The sequence below is a fragment of the Bactrocera dorsalis genome, unplaced genomic scaffold, assembly GCF_023373825.1.
Source record: "Bactrocera dorsalis isolate Fly_Bdor unplaced genomic scaffold, ASM2337382v1 BdCtg057, whole genome shotgun sequence".
Classification (NCBI taxonomy): Eukaryota; Metazoa; Arthropoda; class Insecta; order Diptera; family Tephritidae; genus Bactrocera; species Bactrocera dorsalis.
Genome location: NW_026038108.1, coordinates 8,846 through 34,130, shown reverse-complemented (window position 1 = coordinate 34,130; position 25,285 = coordinate 8,846). Strand labels below are relative to the sequence as shown.

At 40.9% G+C, this 25,285-nt stretch overlaps 10 protein-coding genes across 10 annotated transcripts; 4 read left to right on the top strand and 6 right to left on the bottom strand.

The window, feature by feature from the left end:
• Positions 1-768: 768 nt before the first annotated feature.
• LOC125780076 (histone H1-like) lies at positions 769-1,542 on the bottom strand. Its single transcript, XM_049461584.1, has one exon. The coding sequence runs from the start codon at positions 1,512-1,514 to the stop codon at positions 792-794; it is 723 nt and encodes a 240-aa protein (XP_049317541.1). The 5' UTR covers positions 1,515-1,542; the 3' UTR covers positions 769-791.
• Positions 1,543-2,552: 1,010 nt separating this feature from the next.
• On the bottom strand, positions 2,553-2,903 carry LOC125780053 (histone H4). Its single transcript, XM_049461560.1, has one exon. The coding sequence runs from the start codon at positions 2,862-2,864 to the stop codon at positions 2,553-2,555; it is 312 nt and encodes a 103-aa protein (XP_049317517.1). The 5' UTR covers positions 2,865-2,903.
• Positions 2,904-3,181: 278 nt separating this feature from the next.
• On the top strand, positions 3,182-3,603 carry LOC125780049 (histone H3). The gene has a single exon (XM_049461556.1). The coding sequence runs from the start codon at positions 3,193-3,195 to the stop codon at positions 3,601-3,603; it is 411 nt and encodes a 136-aa protein (XP_049317513.1). The 5' UTR covers positions 3,182-3,192.
• Positions 3,604-4,092: 489 nt separating this feature from the next.
• On the bottom strand, positions 4,093-4,561 carry LOC125780051 (histone H2A). The gene has a single exon (XM_049461558.1). It carries the CDS (start codon positions 4,502-4,504, stop codon positions 4,130-4,132), a length of 375 nt encoding a protein of 124 aa, XP_049317515.1. The 5' UTR covers positions 4,505-4,561; the 3' UTR covers positions 4,093-4,129.
• Positions 4,562-4,767: 206 nt separating this feature from the next.
• Positions 4,768-5,311, top strand: LOC125780052 (histone H2B). Its single transcript, XM_049461559.1, has one exon. It carries the CDS (start codon positions 4,804-4,806, stop codon positions 5,173-5,175), a length of 372 nt encoding a protein of 123 aa, XP_049317516.1. The 5' UTR covers positions 4,768-4,803; the 3' UTR covers positions 5,176-5,311.
• An 805-nt stretch (positions 5,312-6,116) lies between these two features.
• Positions 6,117-6,890, bottom strand: LOC125780047 (histone H1-like). Its single transcript, XM_049461554.1, has one exon. The coding sequence runs from the start codon at positions 6,860-6,862 to the stop codon at positions 6,140-6,142; it is 723 nt and encodes a 240-aa protein (XP_049317511.1). The 5' UTR covers positions 6,863-6,890; the 3' UTR covers positions 6,117-6,139.
• A 1,010-nt stretch (positions 6,891-7,900) lies between these two features.
• Positions 7,901-8,251, bottom strand: LOC125780054 (histone H4). The gene has a single exon (XM_049461561.1). The coding sequence runs from the start codon at positions 8,210-8,212 to the stop codon at positions 7,901-7,903; it is 312 nt and encodes a 103-aa protein (XP_049317518.1). The 5' UTR covers positions 8,213-8,251.
• Positions 8,252-13,051: 4,800 nt separating this feature from the next.
• LOC125780048 (histone H3) lies at positions 13,052-13,462 on the top strand. Its single transcript, XM_049461555.1, has one exon. The coding sequence runs from the start codon at positions 13,052-13,054 to the stop codon at positions 13,460-13,462; it is 411 nt and encodes a 136-aa protein (XP_049317512.1).
• Positions 13,463-13,951: 489 nt separating this feature from the next.
• On the bottom strand, positions 13,952-14,420 carry LOC125780050 (histone H2A). The gene has a single exon (XM_049461557.1). The coding sequence runs from the start codon at positions 14,361-14,363 to the stop codon at positions 13,989-13,991; it is 375 nt and encodes a 124-aa protein (XP_049317514.1). The 5' UTR covers positions 14,364-14,420; the 3' UTR covers positions 13,952-13,988.
• Positions 14,421-14,628: 208 nt separating this feature from the next.
• Positions 14,629-15,080, top strand: LOC125780035 (histone H2B). Its single transcript, XM_049461542.1, has one exon. It carries the CDS (start codon positions 14,663-14,665, stop codon positions 15,032-15,034), a length of 372 nt encoding a protein of 123 aa, XP_049317499.1. The 5' UTR covers positions 14,629-14,662; the 3' UTR covers positions 15,035-15,080.
• The last annotated feature ends 10,205 nt before the right edge of the window (positions 15,081-25,285 follow it).

Here is a 25,285-nt window from a genome sequence, read left to right as displayed (position 1 = left end):
AAGTGTGGGTAATATGGTACTCCTGTGTTTTTTTGCAAAACTATTTAGTATAGGGTAATCCTAATTAGGAGCTGTGAAATTTCAAAGAAAAGAAAAAAAAATAAAATAAATATCTAATTGTCACCCTTTGTAAACGTTCATTACTCACTTATTTATAATTTATTATGCGGGTAACATTATACCATATTAACCTAACCATTTATACCATATTACCCGCGCGTTTTTCATAATGGCAATTTCTGACTTCTTTCACATTTTTAATCACAAATTTTATACCATATAATATTATGCATTTTAAGTAAAGGGCTATATTTGCCAATATTAAAATACTAGAAACAATTCAGTTTTGAAGGTTTTTTACAAATGTTTTCGCAGTTATAGCCTAAATACAAATTGGTATACCATATTACCCACACTTAATCTAGTGAAAATATCTAAATAAAGGATAAAAATCCAAGTACTAATGATTATGTTTACAAATACATAAATAAATACATTTTTTATTTATGAATTATTTTACTTATAATGTAATTGAGATATAAACATGACATGTAATTTTTATTGTATACATACATATATTTATCCTATACATTGAATGATATATATGAAAACACATAATACATACATATGTATGTGCACAATCATCATCAATTCATTTAATAATTAAAATTATTTTAATGTTCTTGCTAAAAATTCATTTTTGATCGATATGTTAAACATTTTTGTAGCCCTGAAAAGGGCTTATTTTATTTCTTATTTGCCACATAGTTTTTTTTTCTTCTACCTGGGCTTTACTTTTTAGATGGCGCTTTTTTGGCGACTGGCTTTTTATTGACCGCGGCTTTCTTGGTTTTAACACTAGGTGTTTTTGCTTTTAACGTCTTTGCTTTATTTGGAGTCGATTTAGCTTTAGCTGGTTTGGCTTTAACAGATCCAGTCTTTTTTGCATCCTTCGCTTTAGCCTTTTCACTTTTTTTCTTCTCTGCTGTTTTCTTGCTAGCAACACTTTTCTTCACTTTTTTCTCGCCACTTGCTTTCTTACCGCCAACTGCTGCCTTCTTCTTTGACGCCACACCATCTGTCGATTTCTTTTTGGGCTTCTTCTCAATGGATTTCACCGCTTTTGACTTCGATTTACCTTCACCGGATTTACTTGATTTATTGGCAGCCACTGATAATTTAAAAGAACCAGATGCACCCTTTCCTTTGGTTTGAATTAATTTACCACTAGTAACAGCAGATTTCAAATAACGCTTGATAAATGGTGCTAATTTTTGAGCATCACATTTGTATGTAGCACTAATGTACTTTTTAATAGCCAAAAGTGATGAGCCACCACGTTCTTTTAAATTCTTAATTGATGCATCAACCATTTGTTGAGTTGGTGGATGAGTAGGAGCGACTGAAGGCTTTTTTGGCTTAACTGCTTTTTTAGCAGCAACTTTTTTCTCAGAAATAGCAGAAGATCCGGCTACCGGAGAATTAACATTCGTAACAGCAATTGCTTCAGACATTTTCACTTTTATAAACTTTTATTTTGTATTTATTAAATACACACTTTACGCACTAATTTATAGATGAATTAATACCTTTAAATTGCTATACCTTCTTAAATTGAGAAGCGAGGTGAAAAGATGAGTAACAAAATTGAACGATCCAGTGCAATTTAACATCTCCAACGGACAAACTTTTAAGTTTATTTAATTTACTAAAAATCAAATATTTAATATAACAAACCATTTTATACGCAGTTTGATAGCCTAAATGTGTTGCTTTAATATTTTAATGCTCATATTTCTTTACGGTATATATTTTTCATTTAAAATGAATTTTTGTTCAAACTTTGCTCTCTAAAAGTCAAAATTTCCCTCTTTAAATTTAATTTTCTCAATTATTTTTAAATCAAACCTTAAATTTATTTTACAAATTTAAAATAATTTATATTAGCAATAATCTAAAGAAGTAATAAAATGTTTTCATTAAGAAATAAATATAAATAAAAATTAAAAAAATAACTTGAGGTTATTTGTTAGGGCCCTTGTGCGGTTATTCATTAACTATCAAGAGTATGTAAATGAAAAAGTCAAATTTAAACTTAAATGAAGTAAAATAATAGTATGTAAACAAAAAGCGGTTTTATGCGATCAATTCAAAATTTGTTAATATATTGTCGGATAAATTTCTACTCAAATCCTACATTAGTAATAATTTTATACTAAACTTACTTACCATACATACATATATACATCCATACACACATAGGTCCGTAGATAATGTAATTTTTATATCTACTCATATTCCGTTCCAACATACTTCCTCATAAATAATGTGAATGCAATATATACATATACATACGTATTTGGATATTTGATAAATAATATTAAATTGGAATGAATGCTAACTACAGGCAAATTAAGAATTGTGACAAAATTACTTTTAGATATGAATTTGTTATTTTTCGGTTAATTTATCATTATTTTGAATCTTCGTTTAATGAATATCGTGGTCCTGAAAAGGACCGTTTTGTTTTTTATATTTGATAGTAAAATTGTTTAACCGCCGAATCCATACAAGGTACGTCCTTGTCTCTTCAAAGCATATACAACATCCATTGCTGTAACTGTCTTCCTTTTAGCGTGTTCAGTATAGGTAACTGCATCACGGATAACATTCTCCAAAAATACTTTTAAGACTCCACGAGTTTCTTCATATATCAAACCAGATATACGTTTTACACCTCCACGACGAGCCAAACGCCGAATAGCAGGCTTAGTGATTCCCTGGATGTTATCACGTAAAACTTTACGATGACGCTTAGCACCACCTTTACCCAAGCCTTTTCCACCTTTGCCGCGACCAGTCATTTTTAACTTTTTAACTTTTACACTTTAACACTTTAACACTTTTACCAGCCGATCACTGCACGCTCTATAGATTTCTGAAGAACTAAATTATTGCACGTGTATTTATACAAAAGTCAACAACTAACAATGTGACTTACCTATATACAGAAAATTTCATCTCTTTCTAACACATGAATATAGTTAAGACTCCATCCACCCTGAAAATATGAACTTTTGAAACGTTATGAAGTATTTTATTACTTGTGCACAAATTATTAGTGTATGGTAAGATATATTAGTGCAGTGACTTTTCAGTTAAGGTGGAAATTAAATAAGTGCAGTGAAAAAAATGGCTCGTACAAAACAAACAGCCCGTAAATCGACTGGTGGTAAAGCACCACGCAAACAATTGGCAACCAAAGCAGCTCGTAAAAGTGCTCCGGCAACTGGTGGTGTAAAGAAACCTCATCGCTATCGCCCCGGTACAGTGGCATTACGTGAAATTCGTCGTTACCAAAAAAGTACTGAATTATTAATCCGAAAATTGCCATTCCAACGTTTGGTTCGAGAAATTGCTCAAGATTTCAAAACAGATTTACGTTTCCAAAGTTCTGCTGTTATGGCTCTACAGGAAGCAAGTGAAGCATATTTGGTTGGTCTGTTTGAGGATACAAATTTGTGCGCCATTCATGCAAAGCGTGTCACAATTATGCCAAAAGATATTCAATTGGCCAGACGTATTCGTGGAGAACGTGCTTAATTGAATTGAAGAAGATAAATATCCAAACGGTCCTTTTCAGGACCACAATTTCTCAACGAAAGATCAAAATTTTACATATAATGATAAAAATAAATACTCAAACGGTCCTTTTCAGGACCACAATTTCTCAACAAAAGATTAAAACTTTAAATCTAATGATATACTATATATTGTAGATAGAAATAAATTTACAAATTAAATTCCGCTTATAATCCACGGAACTGTACATGTGTACCACCACCTACTTTTTTTCGCTATTATTTACCTACTGTATTCTACCGTAAGTTGTCTCTGCAGATGACTTTACTTATACATTCATGAGTATGAATCTAATATTTGTTGTTATATGTGTATCGTATGTAACCAGTTTTATATAACGAATCAAGTTTTATTACTAATACATATGTAGTTTTTATGAAAGTAATATCAACCTCTTTGAATATAAATACTTTGTCGTCCTGAAAAGGACGGTTTTATTCTTTTTTTAGATAATATGTTAATAGTAAGACTTTTCGAGACCAGAAATTTATGCTTTTTTCTCAGTCTTCTTTGGTAAAAGTACAGCTTGAATATTTGGCAAAACACCACCTTGAGCAATAGTGACTCCAGATAATAGTTTATTCAATTCTTCATCATTACGGATGGCCAATTGTAAATGACGTGGAATAATTCTTGTCTTTTTGTTATCACGGGCAGCATTACCAGCCAATTCAAGAACTTCAGCTGCCAAATATTCCATAACAGCAGCTAAATATACGGGAGCACCAGCACCAACACGTTCAGCATAATTGCCTTTGCGCAACAAACGGTGTATACGGCCGACAGGAAATTGAAGCCCAGCACGATTTGAACGCGACTTTGCCTTGCCTTTCACTTTACCACCTTTACCACGTCCAGACATTTTTTAATATAATTTATTTAACACACGAAAAGGAAATATGAATCACTATAAGCTTGCACAACGTACACTGCACAATTCACTCACTTTATGTAAACTCTCCCAACATACTAACGCTGCTTATATACTTTTTCATTTCGTAGTCAAGGTAAATTGACATGACTTCGTGACTCTTCGTGCACCTTTCAACGACTTCTCGAATAGTTTATATGGAAAAATGTACTTTAAAGCAACTGCTTTATTGTGAGTATAGAATTTATTTCGAAAAGTGTTAGTGGAAAAGTGAAGTGAGAAAAAAAAACATGCCTCCTAAAACTAGTGGAAAAGCAGCAAAGAAGGCTGGTAAGGCCCAAAAAAATATTACCAAAAACGACAAGAAGAAGAAGCGTAAGAGGAAGGAAAGTTATGCTATTTACATTTATAAAGTGTTGAAGCAAGTACATCCTGATACTGGTATTTCATCAAAAGCCATGAGTATCATGAACAGTTTTGTGAATGATATTTTTGAGCGTATCGCTGCTGAAGCATCGCGTTTAGCTCATTACAATAAACGTTCAACTATCACTAGTCGCGAAATCCAAACTGCTGTACGTTTACTTTTGCCTGGTGAATTAGCCAAACATGCTGTGAGCGAAGGTACCAAAGCTGTCACTAAATACACAAGTTCCAAGTAATTTGTTCAAATGATAAAAAAAAATAGCAAAAAGGCCCTTTTCAGGGCCACAACATATAAATTAACAAAGAGATGATATATGAGTATACAAACACAGTATATGTACTAGTAGATTTGGCCATGCGTTGCTGTGGCAATAGTAATACTATGATAATAAACTATTGAATATAGAGTAAGTGTGGGTAATATGGTACTCCTGTGTTTTTTTGCAAAACTATTTAGTATAGGGTAATCCTAATTAGGAGCTGTGAAATTTCAAAGAAAAGAAAAAAAAATAAAATAAATATCTAATTGTCACCCTTTGTAAACGTTCATTACTCACTTATTTATAATTTATTATGCGGGTAACATTATACCATATTAACCTAACCATTTATACCATATTACCCGCGCGTTTTTCATAATGGCAATTTCTGACTTCTTTCACATTTTTAATCACAAATTTTATACCATATAATATTATGCATTTTAAGTAAAGGGCTATATTTGCCAATATTAAAATACTAGAAACAATTCAGTTTTGAAGGTTTTTTACAAATGTTTTCGCAGTTATAGCCTAAATACAAATTGGTATACCATATTACCCACACTTAATCTAGTGAAAATATCTAAATAAAGGATAAAAATCCAAGTACTAATGATTATGTTTACAAATACATAAATAAATACATTTTTTATTTATGAATTATTTTACTTATAATGTAATTGAGATATAAACATGACATGTAATTTTTATTGTATACATACATATATTTATCCTATACATTGAATGATATATATGAAAACACATAATACATACATATGTATGTGCACAATCATCATCAATTCATTTAATAATTAAAATTATTTTAATGTTCTTGCTAAAAATTCATTTTTGATCGATATGTTAAACATTTTTGTAGCCCTGAAAAGGGCTTATTTTATTTCTTATTTGCCACATAGTTTTTTTTTCTTCTACCTGGGCTTTACTTTTTAGATGGCGCTTTTTTGGCGACTGGCTTTTTATTGACCGCGGCTTTCTTGGTTTTAACACTAGGTGTTTTTGCTTTTAACGTCTTTGCTTTATTTGGAGTCGATTTAGCTTTAGCTGGTTTGGCTTTAACAGATCCAGTCTTTTTTGCATCCTTCGCTTTAGCCTTTTCACTTTTTTTCTTCTCTGCTGTTTTCTTGCTAGCAACACTTTTCTTCACTTTTTTCTCGCCACTTGCTTTCTTACCGCCAACTGCTGCCTTCTTCTTTGACGCCACACCATCTGTCGATTTCTTTTTGGGCTTCTTCTCAATGGATTTCACCGCTTTTGACTTCGATTTACCTTCACCGGATTTACTTGATTTATTGGCAGCCACTGATAATTTAAAAGAACCAGATGCACCCTTTCCTTTGGTTTGAATTAATTTACCACTAGTAACAGCAGATTTCAAATAACGCTTGATAAATGGTGCTAATTTTTGAGCATCACATTTGTATGTAGCACTAATGTACTTTTTAATAGCCAAAAGTGATGAGCCACCACGTTCTTTTAAATTCTTAATTGATGCATCAACCATTTGTTGAGTTGGTGGATGAGTAGGAGCGACTGAAGGCTTTTTTGGCTTAACTGCTTTTTTAGCAGCAACTTTTTTCTCAGAAATAGCAGAAGATCCGGCTACCGGAGAATTAACATTCGTAACAGCAATTGCTTCAGACATTTTCACTTTTATAAACTTTTATTTTGTATTTATTAAATACACACTTTACGCACTAATTTATAGATGAATTAATACCTTTAAATTGCTATACCTTCTTAAATTGAGAAGCGAGGTGAAAAGATGAGTAACAAAATTGAACGATCCAGTGCAATTTAACATCTCCAACGGACAAACTTTTAAGTTTATTTAATTTACTAAAAATCAAATATTTAATATAACAAACCATTTTATACGCAGTTTGATAGCCTAAATGTGTTGCTTTAATATTTTAATGCTCATATTTCTTTACGGTATATATTTTTCATTTAAAATGAATTTTTGTTCAAACTTTGCTCTCTAAAAGTCAAAATTTCCCTCTTTAAATTTAATTTTCTCAATTATTTTTAAATCAAACCTTAAATTTATTTTACAAATTTAAAATAATTTATATTAGCAATAATCTAAAGAAGTAATAAAATGTTTTCATTAAGAAATAAATATAAATAAAAATTAAAAAAATAACTTGAGGTTATTTGTTAGGGCCCTTGTGCGGTTATTCATTAACTATCAAGAGTATGTAAATGAAAAAGTCAAATTTAAACTTAAATGAAGTAAAATAATAGTATGTAAACAAAAAGCGGTTTTATGCGATCAATTCAAAATTTGTTAATATATTGTCGGATAAATTTCTACTCAAATCCTACATTAGTAATAATTTTATACTAAACTTACTTACCATACATACATATATACATCCATACACACATAGGTCCGTAGATAATGTAATTTTTATATCTACTCATATTCCGTTCCAACATACTTCCTCATAAATAATGTGAATGCAATATATACATATACATACGTATTTGGATATTTGATAAATAATATTAAATTGGAATGAATGCTAACTACAGGCAAATTAAGAATTGTGACAAAATTACTTTTAGATATGAATTTGTTATTTTTCGGTTAATTTATCATTATTTTGAATCTTCGTTTAATGAATATCGTGGTCCTGAAAAGGACCGTTTTGTTTTTTATATTTGATAGTAAAATTGTTTAACCGCCGAATCCATACAAGGTACGTCCTTGTCTCTTCAAAGCATATACAACATCCATTGCTGTAACTGTCTTCCTTTTAGCGTGTTCAGTATAGGTAACTGCATCACGGATAACATTCTCCAAAAATACTTTTAAGACTCCACGAGTTTCTTCATATATCAAACCAGATATACGTTTTACACCTCCACGACGAGCCAAACGCCGAATAGCAGGCTTAGTGATTCCCTGGATGTTATCACGTAAAACTTTACGATGACGCTTAGCACCACCTTTACCCAAGCCTTTTCCACCTTTGCCGCGACCAGTCATTTTTAACTTTTTAACTTTTACACTTTAACACTTTAACACTTTTACCAGCCGATCACTGCACGCTCTATAGATTTCTGAAGAACTAAATTATTGCACGTGTATTTTTTTGTTTTTTTTTTTTTTTTTTTTTTTTTGAAGAGATGTGGGGGGGAAATCTTCTAAAGACACCCTGGCGGGTAGTGTCGGATTCGCTTGATGCGCCTACCGACTAAAACCCCCCCACACCGGTTGCCAACCATATGGTTATGAACCTAGAATGTAATTTGGGGGAGAAGGAGGAAGATTCATTTGTGAGCGGTAGTGGCCCTCAAAAGAATCTGACGCTAATAAGCGAAGCTCGAATTTTTGGTTAGGTGGGAGCGGAAGGATTTGTTAGGATGCATGGCCTTCTGAAACGGTCGGTTTTCTTGCACCTGAGAGTGGCAAGACAGTTGATGCTGGGGTTGGCGTGGGTAGCTACTGACGCCCGGAGATTTGCAGCGTAGGTAATGGCTGCCGATTGAATGGAAGGAAGATTTGTTTCCTCTAGGATCTGTTTGTTTCTAACATACCACGGGAAGTTAAGAGCAGATCTTAGTAGACGCATGTATGTGGATTGAAGCCTGGACACTTGTCTGGGTGAGGCAGAGCCCCAAATAGGGATGGCGTAGGAGCAGATGCTTCTAATGATGGCATTGAAAGCTCGCTTTTTGGTGCTTTGGGAAACCTTTTTATTGGTAAAAAAGGGTTTTAATGCGCTGAAGGCGCCATTGGCTTTACCTCGAACTGCTGTGATTTGTTTCGTCCAGGTTAGCCGCCTGTCGAAGACAACACCGAGGTATTTCGCGGAGGGGCTCCATTTGATGGGGAACCTGTTTACCAAGATTTTTGGTGGAATTCGTTTCCTCCGTGAAAAGAAGATTGCCTCTGATTTGGTTGTGTTGATATCGAATCTCCACATCCAGTACCAGTCGAGGACAGTGGGGATGAATTTGTTGAGGGCGGATGTGCTGAAGTTAATTGTACGGGAGGCGTACAAGAAGGCGACATCATCCGCATATTGGGCTGTGAGAATTTTCTCCTCGGTTGGGATGTCGTAACAGTAAATGTTGAACAGCACTGGGGAGAGTTTGGAGCCCTGAGGGACTCCTGCCGTGATCGGGTGAGCTTCAGAGAGCTCACTATTCACCCGAGCAGTGATTTTCCGGTCAGACAAGAAAGATTTTACTAAGCCAATGAGGTAATGTGGGAAGTTTAGCTTTATAAGCTTATAAATAAGCCCATCATGCCAGACCCGATCGAATGCTTGTTTGCAGTCAAGCAGGAGCATAGGAATGTGTCTTCCTTTGTTGAGGTTGTTAGCAACAAATTCGGAGACCCGCAGAAGTTGGTGTGCGGTGCCATGTTGCTTTCGAAATCCATGTTGGAAGTCGGGAAGAATTGAGTTTTCTGTAACAAATTTCTCTAGTCGGGAGAGAATTATACTTTCTGCTACTTTGCTGAGGGTGCAGAGTAGGCTGATGGGGCGATGGCTTGCCGGATCGCTTAGTGGTTTTCCCTGTTTGGGAAGAAAGACGACTGTAGCGGCTTTCCAGGCCGGGGGAAAATGTTGGAAACGCATCATGGCATTTATGATGTTGTTTAGGGCAACAAGGTGTTTGCGCGGTAGGATTTTTAAGATGCCGTTACCGATACTGTCGTGACCTGGAGCTTTCCGGTTTTTGAGGGAGCGGATAGCCTCAGAGACTTCTTTGGGGGAGGTGGGCTGAAACTCGACCGTCTGGAAGGTTGTGCCCCGGACAGTTTCTGATACTTCTTCGTGAAAAGAAGAGAATTTTTGGGAGCTTGGAAAGGGAGAGCATTGATTTTTAAGGGATTGGGCAAAGATGTTGGCTTTGTCCTTGTCCTGTGGGTAAGAGATTCCGTCTTTAATTAGGGCTGGGGGGTGGGGTTTGCGGTTTCTTAAGGATCTGATAACCTTCCAGCAACTTTTAGGATGCTGTTCGGCTTCAGCGATAAAGGAATTGAAGTCTTCAGAACTTCTTTGGAGGAGGAGAACCTTTAATTCCCTTTGAGTGGAATTTAGAGTTTGGCGTAGTTGGGGAAGTCTGTGTTTTTGCCAGAGTTTGCGGATTTTGTTTTTCCTGGCGATGAGTGCGCGGATACGTGGGGGAAGGTTATTTGGGTTAGTGGTAGCTTCTATTGAGGAGGTGGCTGAAATTATTGCCCTTTGGATTTCCTCCGTTAGATCTGTGACCGCTTTATCAAGCTCAGCTATGGAGTTGATTTGGGTGCAGGTGAAAGCGGAGGTTTCCAGCAAGAATTTCAGGTGGAGGAAGTCGGTTTTGGTCTTTAACCGAGGAGAAAGTAGGGGGCGATTTGCGAGCTCCAGGTAGACCGGGGAGTGGTCTGAACTGAGCTCAGGGAGGGTCCAGGGGTCTCTGTTGAGGGTCACATTTTTTGTAAGGAATAAGTCCAAAGTGCTTGCTTGGAATCTGGGACTTGTAGGGTGGTAGGTCGGTTCGGAGGGAGCTTCGATGTTGAAGTTGTGCTGGAGAGACATTCTCCAGAGGGTTAACCCGTTAGCATTATTCGTAGAACGGTTCCAAATCCTATATTTAGAGTTGAAATCGCCTGCGATAATGGTAGGGGTGGAGGAGTTGAAGAGGGATGAAATGTTGAGAGGACTTTTGTCAGGAGGGATATACACAGTGATGATCCTGTGCCTGCTTGAGTTGAGGAATACGTCAATTCCTACAGCCTCGAGTGTTGAGGGGCCAGTGTTGGCGGCTAGGTGGTGGATAGAGCTCTTCACACAGATGGCGACACCGCCCCCTTTGGAATCTGGGCGGTCGTTTCTGTAGATTGTGAAGTTCGGGATATAAAGGGATTTTTTGGGGTTTAGGTGGGTTTCGGTGATGCAGACGACATCAATGGATTTTTCTTTTATGAGCTGGATGAGCTCGGTCTTTTTGGGAGTGCAAAGCCCGTTGGCGTTCCAATTTAGGATTATCAGGCCGCTTTTAGTTCCTGAAGACTGTGGACAGGAAGTCCCGAAAAAGCTTCTCTAGGTGGGCAATGTTTGGGACAGGATTAGGCGTTGGGTTTTTATTTGCGTTTTTGGCGTTTTTGGCAACCTCGGCGTATGAGCGAGTTGGCCCTTGGACTCGTGGTTGGGGTTGGGGTTGAGGTTGTGGTGTGGTCTGTGCCGGGGGGCGGGTAGCTCTTTGTGGGAGAGCTTTGGGGGTCTTTTGGACCTTTTTTGGAGGTCCGGGTTGGTGTTTTTGTGGGGCTTTAGGGCAACCCCGATAAGTGGCGCGATGTGGGCCCTTGCAGTGAATGCAGGTGGGCTTCGCGTTTTTCTGCTCTTTGAGAGCGCAGGAAGCCGTGGCGTGGGAGCGACCGCAGAAGGCGCAGGCCCAGGGAGCGAAACAGTAGTTTGCTGTGTGGGCGAAGTTGAGACACCGGAGGCATTGTGGAATTACCTTCGACTTACGCTTTGCCTCTACTCTGACGCTGAGGCCAGCGATTGTCTTTAGGTCAAAAATCGCCTTCGCTGAGGAGTGCGAAGGGTCAAGGTTGACGGTTATTAGGGGCCATATTTTTGGGCCCCTGCGCATGCGATGAATACTCTTCACCGCTGCATTTTTCATCCTCAATTCATTGAGGACGGTTTCGTCGTCGAGGCATTCGAGGACGCCTCTGATCACGACAATCAGGTCCTTGTCTTGATGGAGCTGATTTGTCGTGTACGGGATTTCATGCCTTTCTAAGGCGGAGGTAAGTTCCCGGAAACCGTCAACGGTTTCCGGGTACACGATGATGGCTTCAGATACAACTTTAGCCGATCGGATGTGAATGTCTGCTTTGCGCAGACCAGAACTCACTTTCTCCCATGATTCCTTCTTGAGGATTCGAATAGGAGGAGGGTTTCTTTCCTTAGGAGGGGTTAGGTCTTCGCTCTCATCGGAAGAGGATGATGAGAGAAAGTCATCAATTTTGATGGTTTCAGGAGGGGATGTGGTGCGGCGCCGTTTTGGGATTTCCCGTTTGGGTTCTTCCCGTTTGGGGTTTTCCCGTTTGGGTTTTTTCCGACGGCGGACTTCGATGAACACGGTGTCATCGGGCGGATCGATGCTCATTTGAGCATTTTCGGGAGAGTTTGAGGTAGTAGCGTCGTTGTCATTGTCGTTTGGGATATCGTTTGGGATATCGTTAGGGTTTGTGGAGATGGGGTTATGCTTACTGAGTAAGTGCTCTACTCTGAGCAGATACCCACGGAGGTCTTTAACGAGGGCGGTAAGCTCGACCTCGTTCAAGGATTCAGGGTTTGGGAAATTCATTGCTGAGTTTTTGCAACTCGCAATGTTTTTCCCTTTCAATGTTTTTAGTGTCACTTTCTCACTTTATACACTGTGCACTGCACTGATCATTAACTGCACTGTAATATTTCACTGCACTGTTGTTTTGTAGTTTCACTGCACTGTTGCTGTGTCGATTTGTGTAGCTAAGCAGGCATACGGCCTTGCTAAGTTTACGTTTTGCGTTTGTTTGCGTTTGCTTGCGCTACTACACGTCCGTTCGCGTTGCTGTCTGCTGTTAGACTGTGAAGAACTAAATTATTGCACGTGTATTTATACAAAAGTCAACAACTAACAATGTGACTTACCTATATACAGAAAATTTCATCTCTTTCTAACACATGAATATAGTTAAGACTCCATCCACCCTGAAAATATGAACTTTTGAAACGTTATGAAGTATTTTATTACTTGTGCACAAATTATTAGTGTATGGTAAGATATATTAGTGCAGTGACTTTTCAGTTAAGGTGGAAATTAAATAAGTGCAGTGAAAAAAATGGCTCGTACAAAACAAACAGCCCGTAAATCGACTGGTGGTAAAGCACCACGCAAACAATTGGCAACCAAAGCAGCTCGTAAAAGTGCTCCGGCAACTGGTGGTGTAAAGAAACCTCATCGCTATCGCCCCGGTACAGTGGCATTACGTGAAATTCGTCGTTACCAAAAAAGTACTGAATTATTAATCCGAAAATTGCCATTCCAACGTTTGGTTCGAGAAATTGCTCAAGATTTCAAAACAGATTTACGTTTCCAAAGTTCTGCTGTTATGGCTCTACAGGAAGCAAGTGAAGCATATTTGGTTGGTCTGTTTGAGGATACAAATTTGTGCGCCATTCATGCAAAGCGTGTCACAATTATGCCAAAAGATATTCAATTGGCCAGACGTATTCGTGGAGAACGTGCTTAATTGAATTGAAGAAGATAAATATCCAAACGGTCCTTTTCAGGACCACAATTTCTCAACGAAAGATCAAAATTTTACATATAATGATAAAAATAAATACTCAAACGGTCCTTTTCAGGACCACAATTTCTCAACAAAAGATTAAAACTTTAAATCTAATGATATACTATATATTGTAGATAGAAATAAATTTACAAATTAAATTCCGCTTATAATCCACGGAACTGTACATGTGTACCACCACCTACTTTTTTTCGCTATTATTTACCTACTGTATTCTACCGTAAGTTGTCTCTGCAGATGACTTTACTTATACATTCATGAGTATGAATCTAATATTTGTTGTTATATGTGTATCGTATGTAACCAGTTTTATATAACGAATCAAGTTTTATTACTAATACATATGTAGTTTTTATGAAAGTAATATCAACCTCTTTGAATATAAATACTTTGTCGTCCTGAAAAGGACGGTTTTATTCTTTTTTTAGATAATATGTTAATAGTAAGACTTTTCGAGACCAGAAATTTATGCTTTTTTCTCAGTCTTCTTTGGTAAAAGTACAGCTTGAATATTTGGCAAAACACCACCTTGAGCAATAGTGACTCCAGATAATAGTTTATTCAATTCTTCATCATTACGGATGGCCAATTGTAAATGACGTGGAATAATTCTTGTCTTTTTGTTATCACGGGCAGCATTACCAGCCAATTCAAGAACTTCAGCTGCCAAATATTCCATAACAGCAGCTAAATATACGGGAGCACCAGCACCAACACGTTCAGCATAATTGCCTTTGCGCAACAAACGGTGTATACGGCCGACAGGAAATTGAAGCCCAGCACGATTTGAACGCGACTTTGCCTTGCCTTTCACTTTACCACCTTTACCACGTCCAGACATTTTTTAATATAATTTATTTAACACACGAAAAGGAAATATGAATCACTATAAGCTTGCACAACGTACACTGCACAATTCACTCACTTTATGTAAACTCTCCCAACATACTAACGCTGCTTATATACTTTTTCATTTCGTAGTCAAGGTAAATTGACATGACTTCGTGACTCTTCGTGCACCTTTCAACGACTTCTCGAATAGTTTATATGGAAAAATGTACTTTAAAGCAACTGCTTTATTGTGAGTATAGAATTTATTTCGAAAAGTGTTAGTGGAAAAGTGAAGTGAGAAAAAAAAACATGCCTCCTAAAACTAGTGGAAAAGCAGCAAAGAAGGCTGGTAAGGCCCAAAAAAATATTACCAAAAACGACAAGAAGAAGAAGCGTAAGAGGAAGGAAAGTTATGCTATTTACATTTATAAAGTGTTGAAGCAAGTACATCCTGATACTGGTATTTCATCAAAAGCCATGAGTATCATGAACAGTTTTGTGAATGATATTTTTGAGCGTATCGCTGCTGAAGCATCGCGTTTAGCTCATTACAATAAACGTTCAACTATCACTAGTCGCGAAATCCAAACTGCTGTACGTTTACTTTTGCCTGGTGAATTAGCCAAACATGCTGTGAGCGAAGGTACCAAAGCTGTCACTAAATACACAAGTTCCAAGTAATTTGTTCAAATGATAAAAAAAAAATAGCAAAAAGGCCCTTTTCAGGGCCACAACATATAAATTAACAAAGAGATGATATATGAGTATACAAACACAGTATATGTACTAGTAGATTTGGCCATGCGTTGCTGTGGCAATAGTAATACTATGATAATAAACTATTGAATATAGAGTAAGTGTGGGTAATATGGTACTCCTGTGTTTTTTTGCAAAACTATTTAGTATAGGGTAATCCTAATTAGGAGCTGTGAAATTTCAAAGAAAAGAAAAAAAAATAAAATAAATATCTAATTGTCACCCTTTGTAAACGTTCATTACTCACTTATTTATAATTTATTATGCGGGTAACATTATACCATATTAACCTAACCATTTATACCATATTACCCGCGCGTTTTTCATAATGGCAATTTCTGACTTCTTTCACATTTTTAATCACAAATTTTATACCATATAATATTATGCATTTTAAGTAAAGGGCTATATTTGCCAATATTAAAATACTAGAAACAATTCAGTTTTGAAGGTTTTTTACAAATGTTTTCGCAGTTATAGCCTAAATACAAATTGGTATACCATATTACCCACACTTAATCTAGTGAAAATATCTAAATAAAGGATAAAAATCCAAGTACTAATGATTATGTTTACAAATACATAAATAAATACATTTTTTATTTATGAATTATTTTACTTATAATGTAATTGAGATATAAACATGACATGTAATTTTTATTGTATACATACATATATTTATCCTATACATTGAATGATATATATGAAAACACATAATACATACATATGTATGTGCACAATCATCATCAATTCATTTAATAATTAAAATTATTTTAATGTTCTTGCTAAAAATTCATTTTTGATCGATATGTTAAACATTTTTGTAGCCCTGAAAAGGGCTTATTTTATTTCTTATTTGCCACATAGTTTTTTTTTCTTCTACCTGGGCTTTACTTAGAATTAGAATTATTAATTGAGGTAATGCACCGCGACCTAGGGTCTATTGTGCCCTCTCCTCTATCACATGACCTCACAGAGCCCCAGCAGCCTGAACAGTTCCAGTAGTTTGCCGGGCTCAAGCGAGGTTATGTGATCCCTGCTGATATACACTGAATCCAGGGCCTTAAGCCTTTTCCCACAGATTGCTGTGCAATCCTGGATAAGGTGTGCTGGTGTCTCCTGTTCCAGGTCGCAGAACCGGCAGTTGGCACAGGAGACCATGCCCATATTGGACAGGTGCTTCCTGAGCTTGCAGTGGCCGGTGTATATTGCGACGAGGAGACGGAATTTCTCACGAGGTAGGTTAATTATTCTTTAAACCTGGAGAGATTGTACCCTCCCAGGAGCAGCTTAGCGTGGCGCATACCTGCTGCCTGCCGCCAGTGCCGCTCTCTATCCTCTCTTTCCTCCGTGCGGAGCAGCTCCTTAAGAGTGTGGGGTCCTACCGCTATATATGGCTCTGGTCCCAACATCTTGGATGCTGCTGCCGTGCGTGCCAGCTCGTCGGCCTTCTCATTGCCTTCTACTCCTTTGTGCCCTGGTACCCAAGATTAGATGTACCCGATTGCACAGGGACAGGCGGTTTAGCCTTTCTACACATTCCTCGACTAAAAGCGATTTGGTCTCGTATGATAGGATCGCTTTTAGTGCCGCTTGACTATCACTGAGAATAGCTATGGCGCTGGTTTGCGATAGTTGCGGCTGAGGTTTAATTCCGCGCACTGACTGATGGCAAAAACTTCAGCCTGGAAGATACTTGGGAAGCTGCCCATGGGTATGGACAGCTTAGTACGCGGTCCCGCAATACCTGCCCCAATACCGTCCGGTGTTTTTGAGCCATGCAGTGTACCACTGAATGGTACTGTCTTCCAGCAGCTTTTCCAGAGTGGAATCATTCCACTCCATCTTGCTGCCTAGGATTACTGTGAAATTCTTTTTGAGATTTATTTTCTTAGTTGTACCAATCTCGCGGGAGAGGGCTAGCGGTGTGCTCTCCGCTAGGGCGTCCATCTGTTTAGAGGACATGATCTTCCCTATTCCACAGCCTTCTGCTGACATCAGCAGCATGTGTGTGCTTTGCTGATATCTTGATCCACCTGATTGAAGCGGTGTTAGCTCTAGCAAGATTCCAGGGTGCCACGGGTGGGATCATGTGCGCATTGCCCCTGAAGCACAGACACATGCAAGTCTTTGCAGCGTTGAACAGTCTTCCTATCCACCGAAGACGGCGCAGCTTTGGAGGCCCAAGCAACCGCTCCGTAGGTTGACGATAGGTCTTACTATCATGGTGTACAGCCATCTAACTGATGATGCTTGGCTTGCATCCCCATGATCCTGCCGGACTAGGCGTCTACAAAATCATTAGCGCTCTAGTTGCCTTGGATAAAGTTAAGTCCAAAATGCCTACTCCATTTTAAATGTGAGTCTAAGATGAGGCCGAGAAAATTTTACCTAGTTCCTTAGACATTATTCCACCTCGTGTGCCTCCGATTTGTAAGGGATCTCTAGGCCCGGAAGAGATCTCCGCTTTAGTGAATGGGATCACCGGTGGTCCTTCGCTGGGTTGTATGTTGAGCCCTACCGTGATGCACCATCCCTTTGCCGAAGTGTTAGGGCCCCTTTGAACAATGTCCACAGAGAGTGTTCTCAAAGTTGCCTCTCGCCATTATGACGATTGTCGTCGCGCGCTACCCTAGGCAAAGGCGGATATCACATTGCTTGTGAGTAGCTCGAGTAATTCGTACCTACAATCAGGCTCCATAGCAAAGGGGATAGCCACTCCGCCCTGCCCTGAGGGCAGCCCCTTGTTGTGCCAAGACCGAATCTTACTTTTCTCCCACTATTGTTTCTGCTTACCCTAGTGCGCAGAAGGGTTTCGAATCCATCTGCGTATCGGAAAGGGGTACACTCCTTCTCTCGAGTGCCTTAATCACGACTGTGTATGGAGATGCATATGTTCGAAGGCACCCTCAATGTCAGAAAGGAAGAGGCGCAGATTCGCTACCTCGCCATTGGCCAGCGAATCCTGCAGGGTCCGGACGTGAGTTGTATTACAGAGCAGAGTATTTGTTGATCTCCCTCGCTCTGGTACGCATGTGTTGTCTGGCACTGCAGGGGTGCGAACTTTTAGCGCTTTCCGATCTTAATGTGGTTATCCTATAAACTTTTTTCCATCCCCTTTAGAAAGAAGGACGTAAGGCCTTATGGGCCGAAATGATTTTGCTAAACGACTAGTCCCTTCTTTCCTATTCTTGGGAATGAAAAATTAATTTTGGCAATTCTCCAGGGCTCGGGAATATACGACATCGCCAGGCTGGCCTCTCATCAGCCCCAGCAGGTGTGGTAGGGGAGAATGTCGATACCGTTTGCCTGCAAGAGGGCTGGGAAGACGCCATCCACTCATCCCCGGTTTGACTTGTAGCTCGAAAAAGAGGGCCAGTAGCCCACCCGTAACTGAGTCTTTGCAGATGGAACAGGTTTCCTTGCAGTCAGCCAGTCTGAGCGAATCCGGCTACGCATTGACCGAAGCTGGGGTCATAGGTCAGCTTGAACTGTCCCGGGGAAGTGGCGTTTGTAGGAGTGTTTTCCGCTCTCTCCTCTGCCACTTGTTCGTATAGTCCCGTCCTGTCTTTTAAGGGATAGCACTGTGTCCATCTTTACCCTTCGACAAACGCCTTGTGGGACAGTCTTGCTGCCTCTGGAGTCGAGTGAGACGCTCTCACAGAATCTTCACTGAAACTGTTTTTGTACTTGGAAAGCCTAATCTCCTTATATGTAGATTGTTAGCCTGCCGACTTGTATTCTGTATTCTTCCCAGCTACCCGTGCCGCTTGGCTTATTAAACACACCGTGAACCTTCAACACTGCTTGCTACTAACCTTCCAATCCGCTGCAAAACAGGTATACTCAAACCTTCGTTCTGGTTTCTCACCAGATTGAGCGCGAAGTCATAGCTCTTGTCAGCACTCCTGGGGACAAAACGCCACCATACTGTGTAGTCTGCGGTATTTCCTCTCCTCTTCTGGACACACAGGGCCGGACCCTCCCAGCCCTCTAGCCTCGGCGTGATGTTCTTCAGCCAGGTGGCCGACTTTTCATCCTGGCAGTCAGACCAGCAAGCATGCCGCCTTTGAAAAAGATGGTCCATTAAAGGCCACCGGTATAGCCGACGCCGATAGTAAGGGGACCTTGACTAGGCAGTCCTTACCCTGGAGAGCCGTCAGCTGCTCATGGGACCCTAGCTGCACTCCGCAGGGTAGTTGTTGGGCAACACTGCCTATCCGTATATTACTGACAGCCTCCGAGTATTTGCGGCTCGTGGTCTCGTCGGCTGCCTGGTTGGGGTTGGGGCGTTTTCCACCGGCTCCCTGTCGGTCTGTCTTCCACCCGTATTCTCTTGGGCAATGGTGGCTCCTGAAGTGTTATCTGGACGTCTTCTTTTGACTTTTCCGTTTCTCCATCCGAGTAGGGGTTCCTCTTGGGGTGCTGGCCTTGCTTCGATTCGGCCCCTCCGATTGGGCTGCTTGAGGGCTCGGCGGCGGCGCCTCCGATTCCTGCGTCTAGGTTGCAGGACGAACCGCCATTGGTACCCTACAGCGTCGTGGTATTGACTTGGAGAGGGGAAATGTTCCCGCTGCTCCTATTCAAAGCCCGCCTTTCGTCTGACTCCGGCGTACATGCCGTCTCTCGAGGAACCTTCAGGTAACCAACTTTAGAGTGGCCCCCACTCCATTCCAGCTCTGCGTGGGTCGTCTCGTGGCCGTCCTGGCCGTCCCTGGCTCCGTGGTACTATGGGACGTTCCCTTCGTTGGTCGTCTCCTTTTTCGTTCTCCCCCTCGATTCCACTTTCGTGAACCACCCTCCTGTACCGGGGGCAGTTCGATCCTGCTCGAGGAGGGTTTGCGGGGGCAGCGCTTTGCGCGATATTTACGGGGTTGGACAACACTACGCTGAGTGTCGCTGCAAGGAGGGCACATCATCGTCCGTCACGTGCTGTGCTCCACAAAGAGTGCACGTTTATTCTGGCGACAATGCATCCAAAAAGCTAGGCTTCCGTTCTAGCTCTGGGCCACTCTTGCGAAACGGCACTAGTGCTGCTGCTGTCTTCTGGCTGTTGTTGTAGATGTTGTTGCTGATGTTGTTGTTGTTTGTTGTTGTTTGTTGGTTGTTGTTGTTTGTTGTTTGTGTTGTTGTTTGTTCGGATCATCTTTTTTTCTTACGACCGTTTGTGCCGCGTGTTGTGAGCCTCCCGGTCCTAATATTTGGAAAGGGGAAGCTGAAAGTCCCGCTGCGCCAGAGCCCCTTGACGCAGTAAGAAGGCCCACCGTTACTCTTCCCAGGGCGGCCCGGTGTTGGGAAGGCTCCGTGCGAATACAGCCGAATTTAACCTCCTGGCCTGCAAATCATCCCAATGTCACGGGTCTCATAAACACCTTACCTGGATTAGGAGGTGGTAAGCTCTTTGGTCGCCGCGCCGATGCAGCTTCTGCCAGCCCTCAGAGAGAGATGCTATGCGGCATCATCCCTGGTGGTTGGGAGATGCCGTGCTGTACTGCGGTTTAAGCCCCTGCACCACGACAAGGTGCCTACCATTCGCAGAGGCAATAGGTAAGTGTTAATCTAAGTTTGTCGCCATTAGAGCAATGCCTTGAGCATGGTTGCTACGTTACGTTTCGTAAGTGGAGTGAGTCGTAAGTTACCCCATGCCGCAGGAGTCTGCTCCCGCAACACCCAACAGTGACATCGTCAAACAACACTACAGTGCGACAACCGCCCCTGCGGATTCTGCAGTTGCAACAAACACCACCCACACGTCACTCCCCAACCCCCCGGTTCACCCACGGACAACACCACCCGCAACAAACCCGAATACTTCAATTCAACTGCATCGGACTCCAGAGTAAGAATCGAGGAGATAGATAGAGCATTTAGAAATCGGGAACGCGTATAGATTACTGCGGTCCAAGAAATCAAACTAAACAGCCGCTCAGATCTTTCTGAGTTGTAGCCCGAGTGTTCAACGTAATTCGGAAAGATCTCTAGCAAGATAATGGTGGTGGCCTAGTTCATATTGCAGAACACAGGGTGCAGTATCGTCTAATCGATGAAGACATCGACTGCAGGGATACTACCCTAGAATGTCAGGGTATAGCTCCGGTCAGGCGATTGTCCCCCCCCCCCCCTGTGAGTCGAAATATTAAATATATATATCCCCCCAGTTACATATTGCCCCACAGGCTATCACCCGAATATAGGCGCGCTACTTCGTGGTGAAAACACTTTGGTACTAGGCGACTTTCCGGCGCGACCACGATTTTGGCATTCCTGCATTGTCAAATGATCGTATGGGGATGGAGCTGGCGGAACAGATTGATGATTCGACATTATTGCCACAATGAATGACGAAGCCCCCACGAGAGTTACGGGCCACTTGTAATAGCTCGCCTGATATTACCATTGCTAGCGTTGGTCTGATAAATAGCATAACTTGGCGACCTATGCTGTATTACTCGCATCGAGAAACCTGAGATTTCGTTTCTCTGGACAATCGTACCTTCGTTAACTTTACCAAAGCTAAATGGGTCGACTGGTTCACAGAATTTACATGAGAGCACCTTCAACACTCTACTCCATTCCTAGGGACGTATGCGTTGGCGAACGTCGATTTCGCAAAGTGATCGCAGCAGTGCTACCGCTCGTTTCATTCCGGCTGGACGAAATAGCGGAAATTTGGCCCAATTTCCTAGCCGAACAAACCGTTTAAGCTAACGAGTGCGACTCCTTACGCCCATGCCGATCCCGGGGAATCCACCGAATAAGGATCTCAATTTGGAGATTCGGCGTATATGGTAAATCATCATAAGCGGGCGAAATGGATAGAGATCCTGAAGTTCTGCAACCTCTTTACCGGTGGGAGTAAGCTTTGGGCTTACTATAAAAGCTTTGCCTAACCCGAAGAGACAATGCGACCGAGTGAAAGTTGAATTCAATGGTCATGCCTCTTCGGGAATGAAGAATGTGCGCGAGCTATTTAAACCGGCAGTTTACACTGCATCCTTCGTTAGACACAGTTAAGCGATGTGTGAAACTGACGTCCTGCGCAAAAGCCGGAAGAGTGGTTACCACTACTTAAAACCTGGGAAAGACCGCCAACAAAGGGGAATCTTATCGCCCGATAAAACTCTCCTCTCCCCAGTAGTGAAGACACTTGAGGTCTTGGGCTACTCCCGAACTTCAATCACCACCTGAGCCTAGCCAGCACCCAGCATGGATTCCGAAAAAGTGCCCAGCACCACCACAGCACTTAAGCTTCATAAATGCTCCGATATTTCGTGGCCCTCAACCAGAAACCAGCCAGGGAGAGAACGATCCTCGTAGCGTTGGACTTGTTAAAAACTTTTTTGACACAGTCAACCACACAACGCAAGGACATTAAGTGAACACTATGTTTCCTCCAGGACTGAAGAGCGGGGACCATAAACTACCTGAAACGGTCGTCAATCATCCGTACTAGTTTCGAGGTGAAAACATCTTAAACTGATAAGGAATTAAACAGGGGGTTCTGCAGGGTGGTTGTACTCTCTCCGTTATTGTTTAAACTTCTACATCTCGTAACTCCCGCAGCCACCAGAGAGGGTTTGCATAACCTCGTACGCAGATGATTGCCCGATATGGACGTCGGGAAATTTAATCGTCGATGGCATGTGTTCAAAAGTAAGCGGCTAACACCTCCGACCTTTCTGATGTCCCTCACTGCACGGAACCTCACACTTTCCCCCACCCAATCCACAGCGACCAATTTTTTACGAACTGGACGAAGTAGTAGTATAGACTTGAACCTTTAATATTGCAGTCGATGGCGTCAAAAATTCTGACTGTCAATAACCCTAAAATTTTAGGTGTAAACTTTGATAGTCAATGCTATTCACTCCTCTTACGACACGATTATTGCCAAGGTACAAGGCCGTAACAAAATCATCAAGTCCACTAGCCGGCAGCACATGAGGAAAATTCAAAGAAACGTTGTTGGCAACATACAAGCCAACCGGACGGCCGTTCCTAAACTACGCCAGCACCACAATATGGTCGCCTGAGATGACCTGCCCAAAAGGACTGCACTACGGACCCCGACGGAATGCCTTTTGGTGTTCTTCCATCGAATACCTTCATAGTGAGACGCTTATGCTCACAGTTAAGGAGCATAATGAACTCCTCTCCAAACAGTTCCTGCTGGGGTTTTTTCGTTAGTAGAAACCACCATTGCAGCCACCTGACTTGGAGCGGGAATCGCGAGGGACCCTAGCACAACTTCGTTATGGACATTGTATCAGGTTAAACTCCTACCTATCCAGAATAAACTTTGGCATATCCAAACGTGATGGTCCTGCATGCCACGGTCTCCAGCATGACAATGACTACCTCTTTGCATGCCCTACCAACCTCTATCCATCTCACTCCCTTATGGTTCCGACCCCGTCGAAAACAGCAGGTTTCCTATGCCTCACGTTAGATGAAAGTCGACGGACAACACTGGATAAGTCCGACCATCCAAATGGAGATTGATAACCGTTATCAACAAACAACAACGAGCGTACGCTCCGAAGTCCTAACATCGACTAGGACCTGCCTCTGTGCAGCAATCACAACAAACAGCCGAACGCTTTTCTACTCGACTTGCACTCCTGCTCTCGGTATAAGCGAACTACGGAACGGCATCGGCGGCGAAGAACTGATAAGGAGCATGCATCAGTTTCCTTGTAGAATATAGTCGAGAGAAAGCATCACCGACTATTGGAATTTAAGTGTGCTCTGTCCAATCCACAAACTGGAAAGACCATACAATTCGCGTCAACTACCGTGGGATAAGCTTCTACAACGTCGCATTTAAGATTCTATGGAGCGATTGTATGAAATATCAAAGTGGATTTAGGCCTGAACAAATCAACAACTCACCAGGTATTCACCATACGCCAAATCTTGGAAAATATCTGGAAAAAGAGAATCGACCATCCATCTCTTCGTCGATTTCAAAGGCTGCTTTTTGACATCACGAGAAAGGAGCTACCTTAATGCCGCTTGGTTCTGGATTTGGTATCCCGCCAAATCTAATTACGTTCTAGTGTAAACGGAAACCAGAGGAAGAGAAAGATCTCCACTGCGTTTGAAAAACCTGGTGGAAAAGGACCTGGCTTCGCTTGGAATATCTAGTTGGCGCCAAACAGCGACAAGGAAGAGGTTGTAAACCCTGTTACAACCGAGTAAGCAGGTCTACGGCAATAAAGAGCGGAAGAGGAAAGTGAGGCAAATGGGTGGATCAGGTTTCTGTTATATAGAATTCTGAGGTTGTGATAAACGATAGCATTTCACTAACTGAAACTTGATAAAATTCCGAAAAAGTTACAGTTAAAAGTTAAAAACACAGGAAAGTATAAGTTAAAAGGAGAATATTTTAAAACAACTTAATAATAAAAGAATAAGTGAAACAGTGCTGAAATATTTTTCAATATAAGAAAAAAAATCAATTAAAACTAATAATAAAAATAAGTGAAACAGTGCTCAATATTTTATAAAAGAAAAAAATCAGTTTTCAGTTGCCTCCGCTGAGGGTCATAAAAATTCGTCACAAAATTAAGGGTGCTACATACAGCAAACTTGTCGTTTTTAATTGGAATTTATATTTCATTAAACAAGCGTAGATTATTTTAATCGGATTCAGTATTTAGGGACCTGAAGGAATTAATAATCATAGTTCGAGCTGCAGAATTAAATAGAGAAGGTACCATCTTCTATAAGAGTGTACAGCTGCTGGCGTATGCCGACGATATTGATATCATCGGTTTCAACACCCGCGCCGTTAGTTCTGCTTTCTCCAGACTGGACAAGGAAGCAAACCAAATGGAATTCTGGCGTGGATGAGGGGCAAGACGAAATTCGTCGCCTCGGCGATCTTGTCTTACGTAATGTGACGTAATAACTTTGAAGTCGTAGATAATTTCGTCTATCTTGGAACCAGCGCAAACACCACCAACAATGTCAGCCTGGAAATCCAACAGAGGATTACTCTTGTCAACAGGTGCTATTTCGGACTGAGTAGGCAATTGAGAAGCAAAGTCCTCTCTCGACAAACAAAAAGCTAACTCTATAAGTGACTCATAATTCCCGTCCTGCTATATGGTGAAGAGGCTTGGACGATGTCCACAACTGATGAGTTGACGTTGCGAGTTTTTGAGAGAAAAG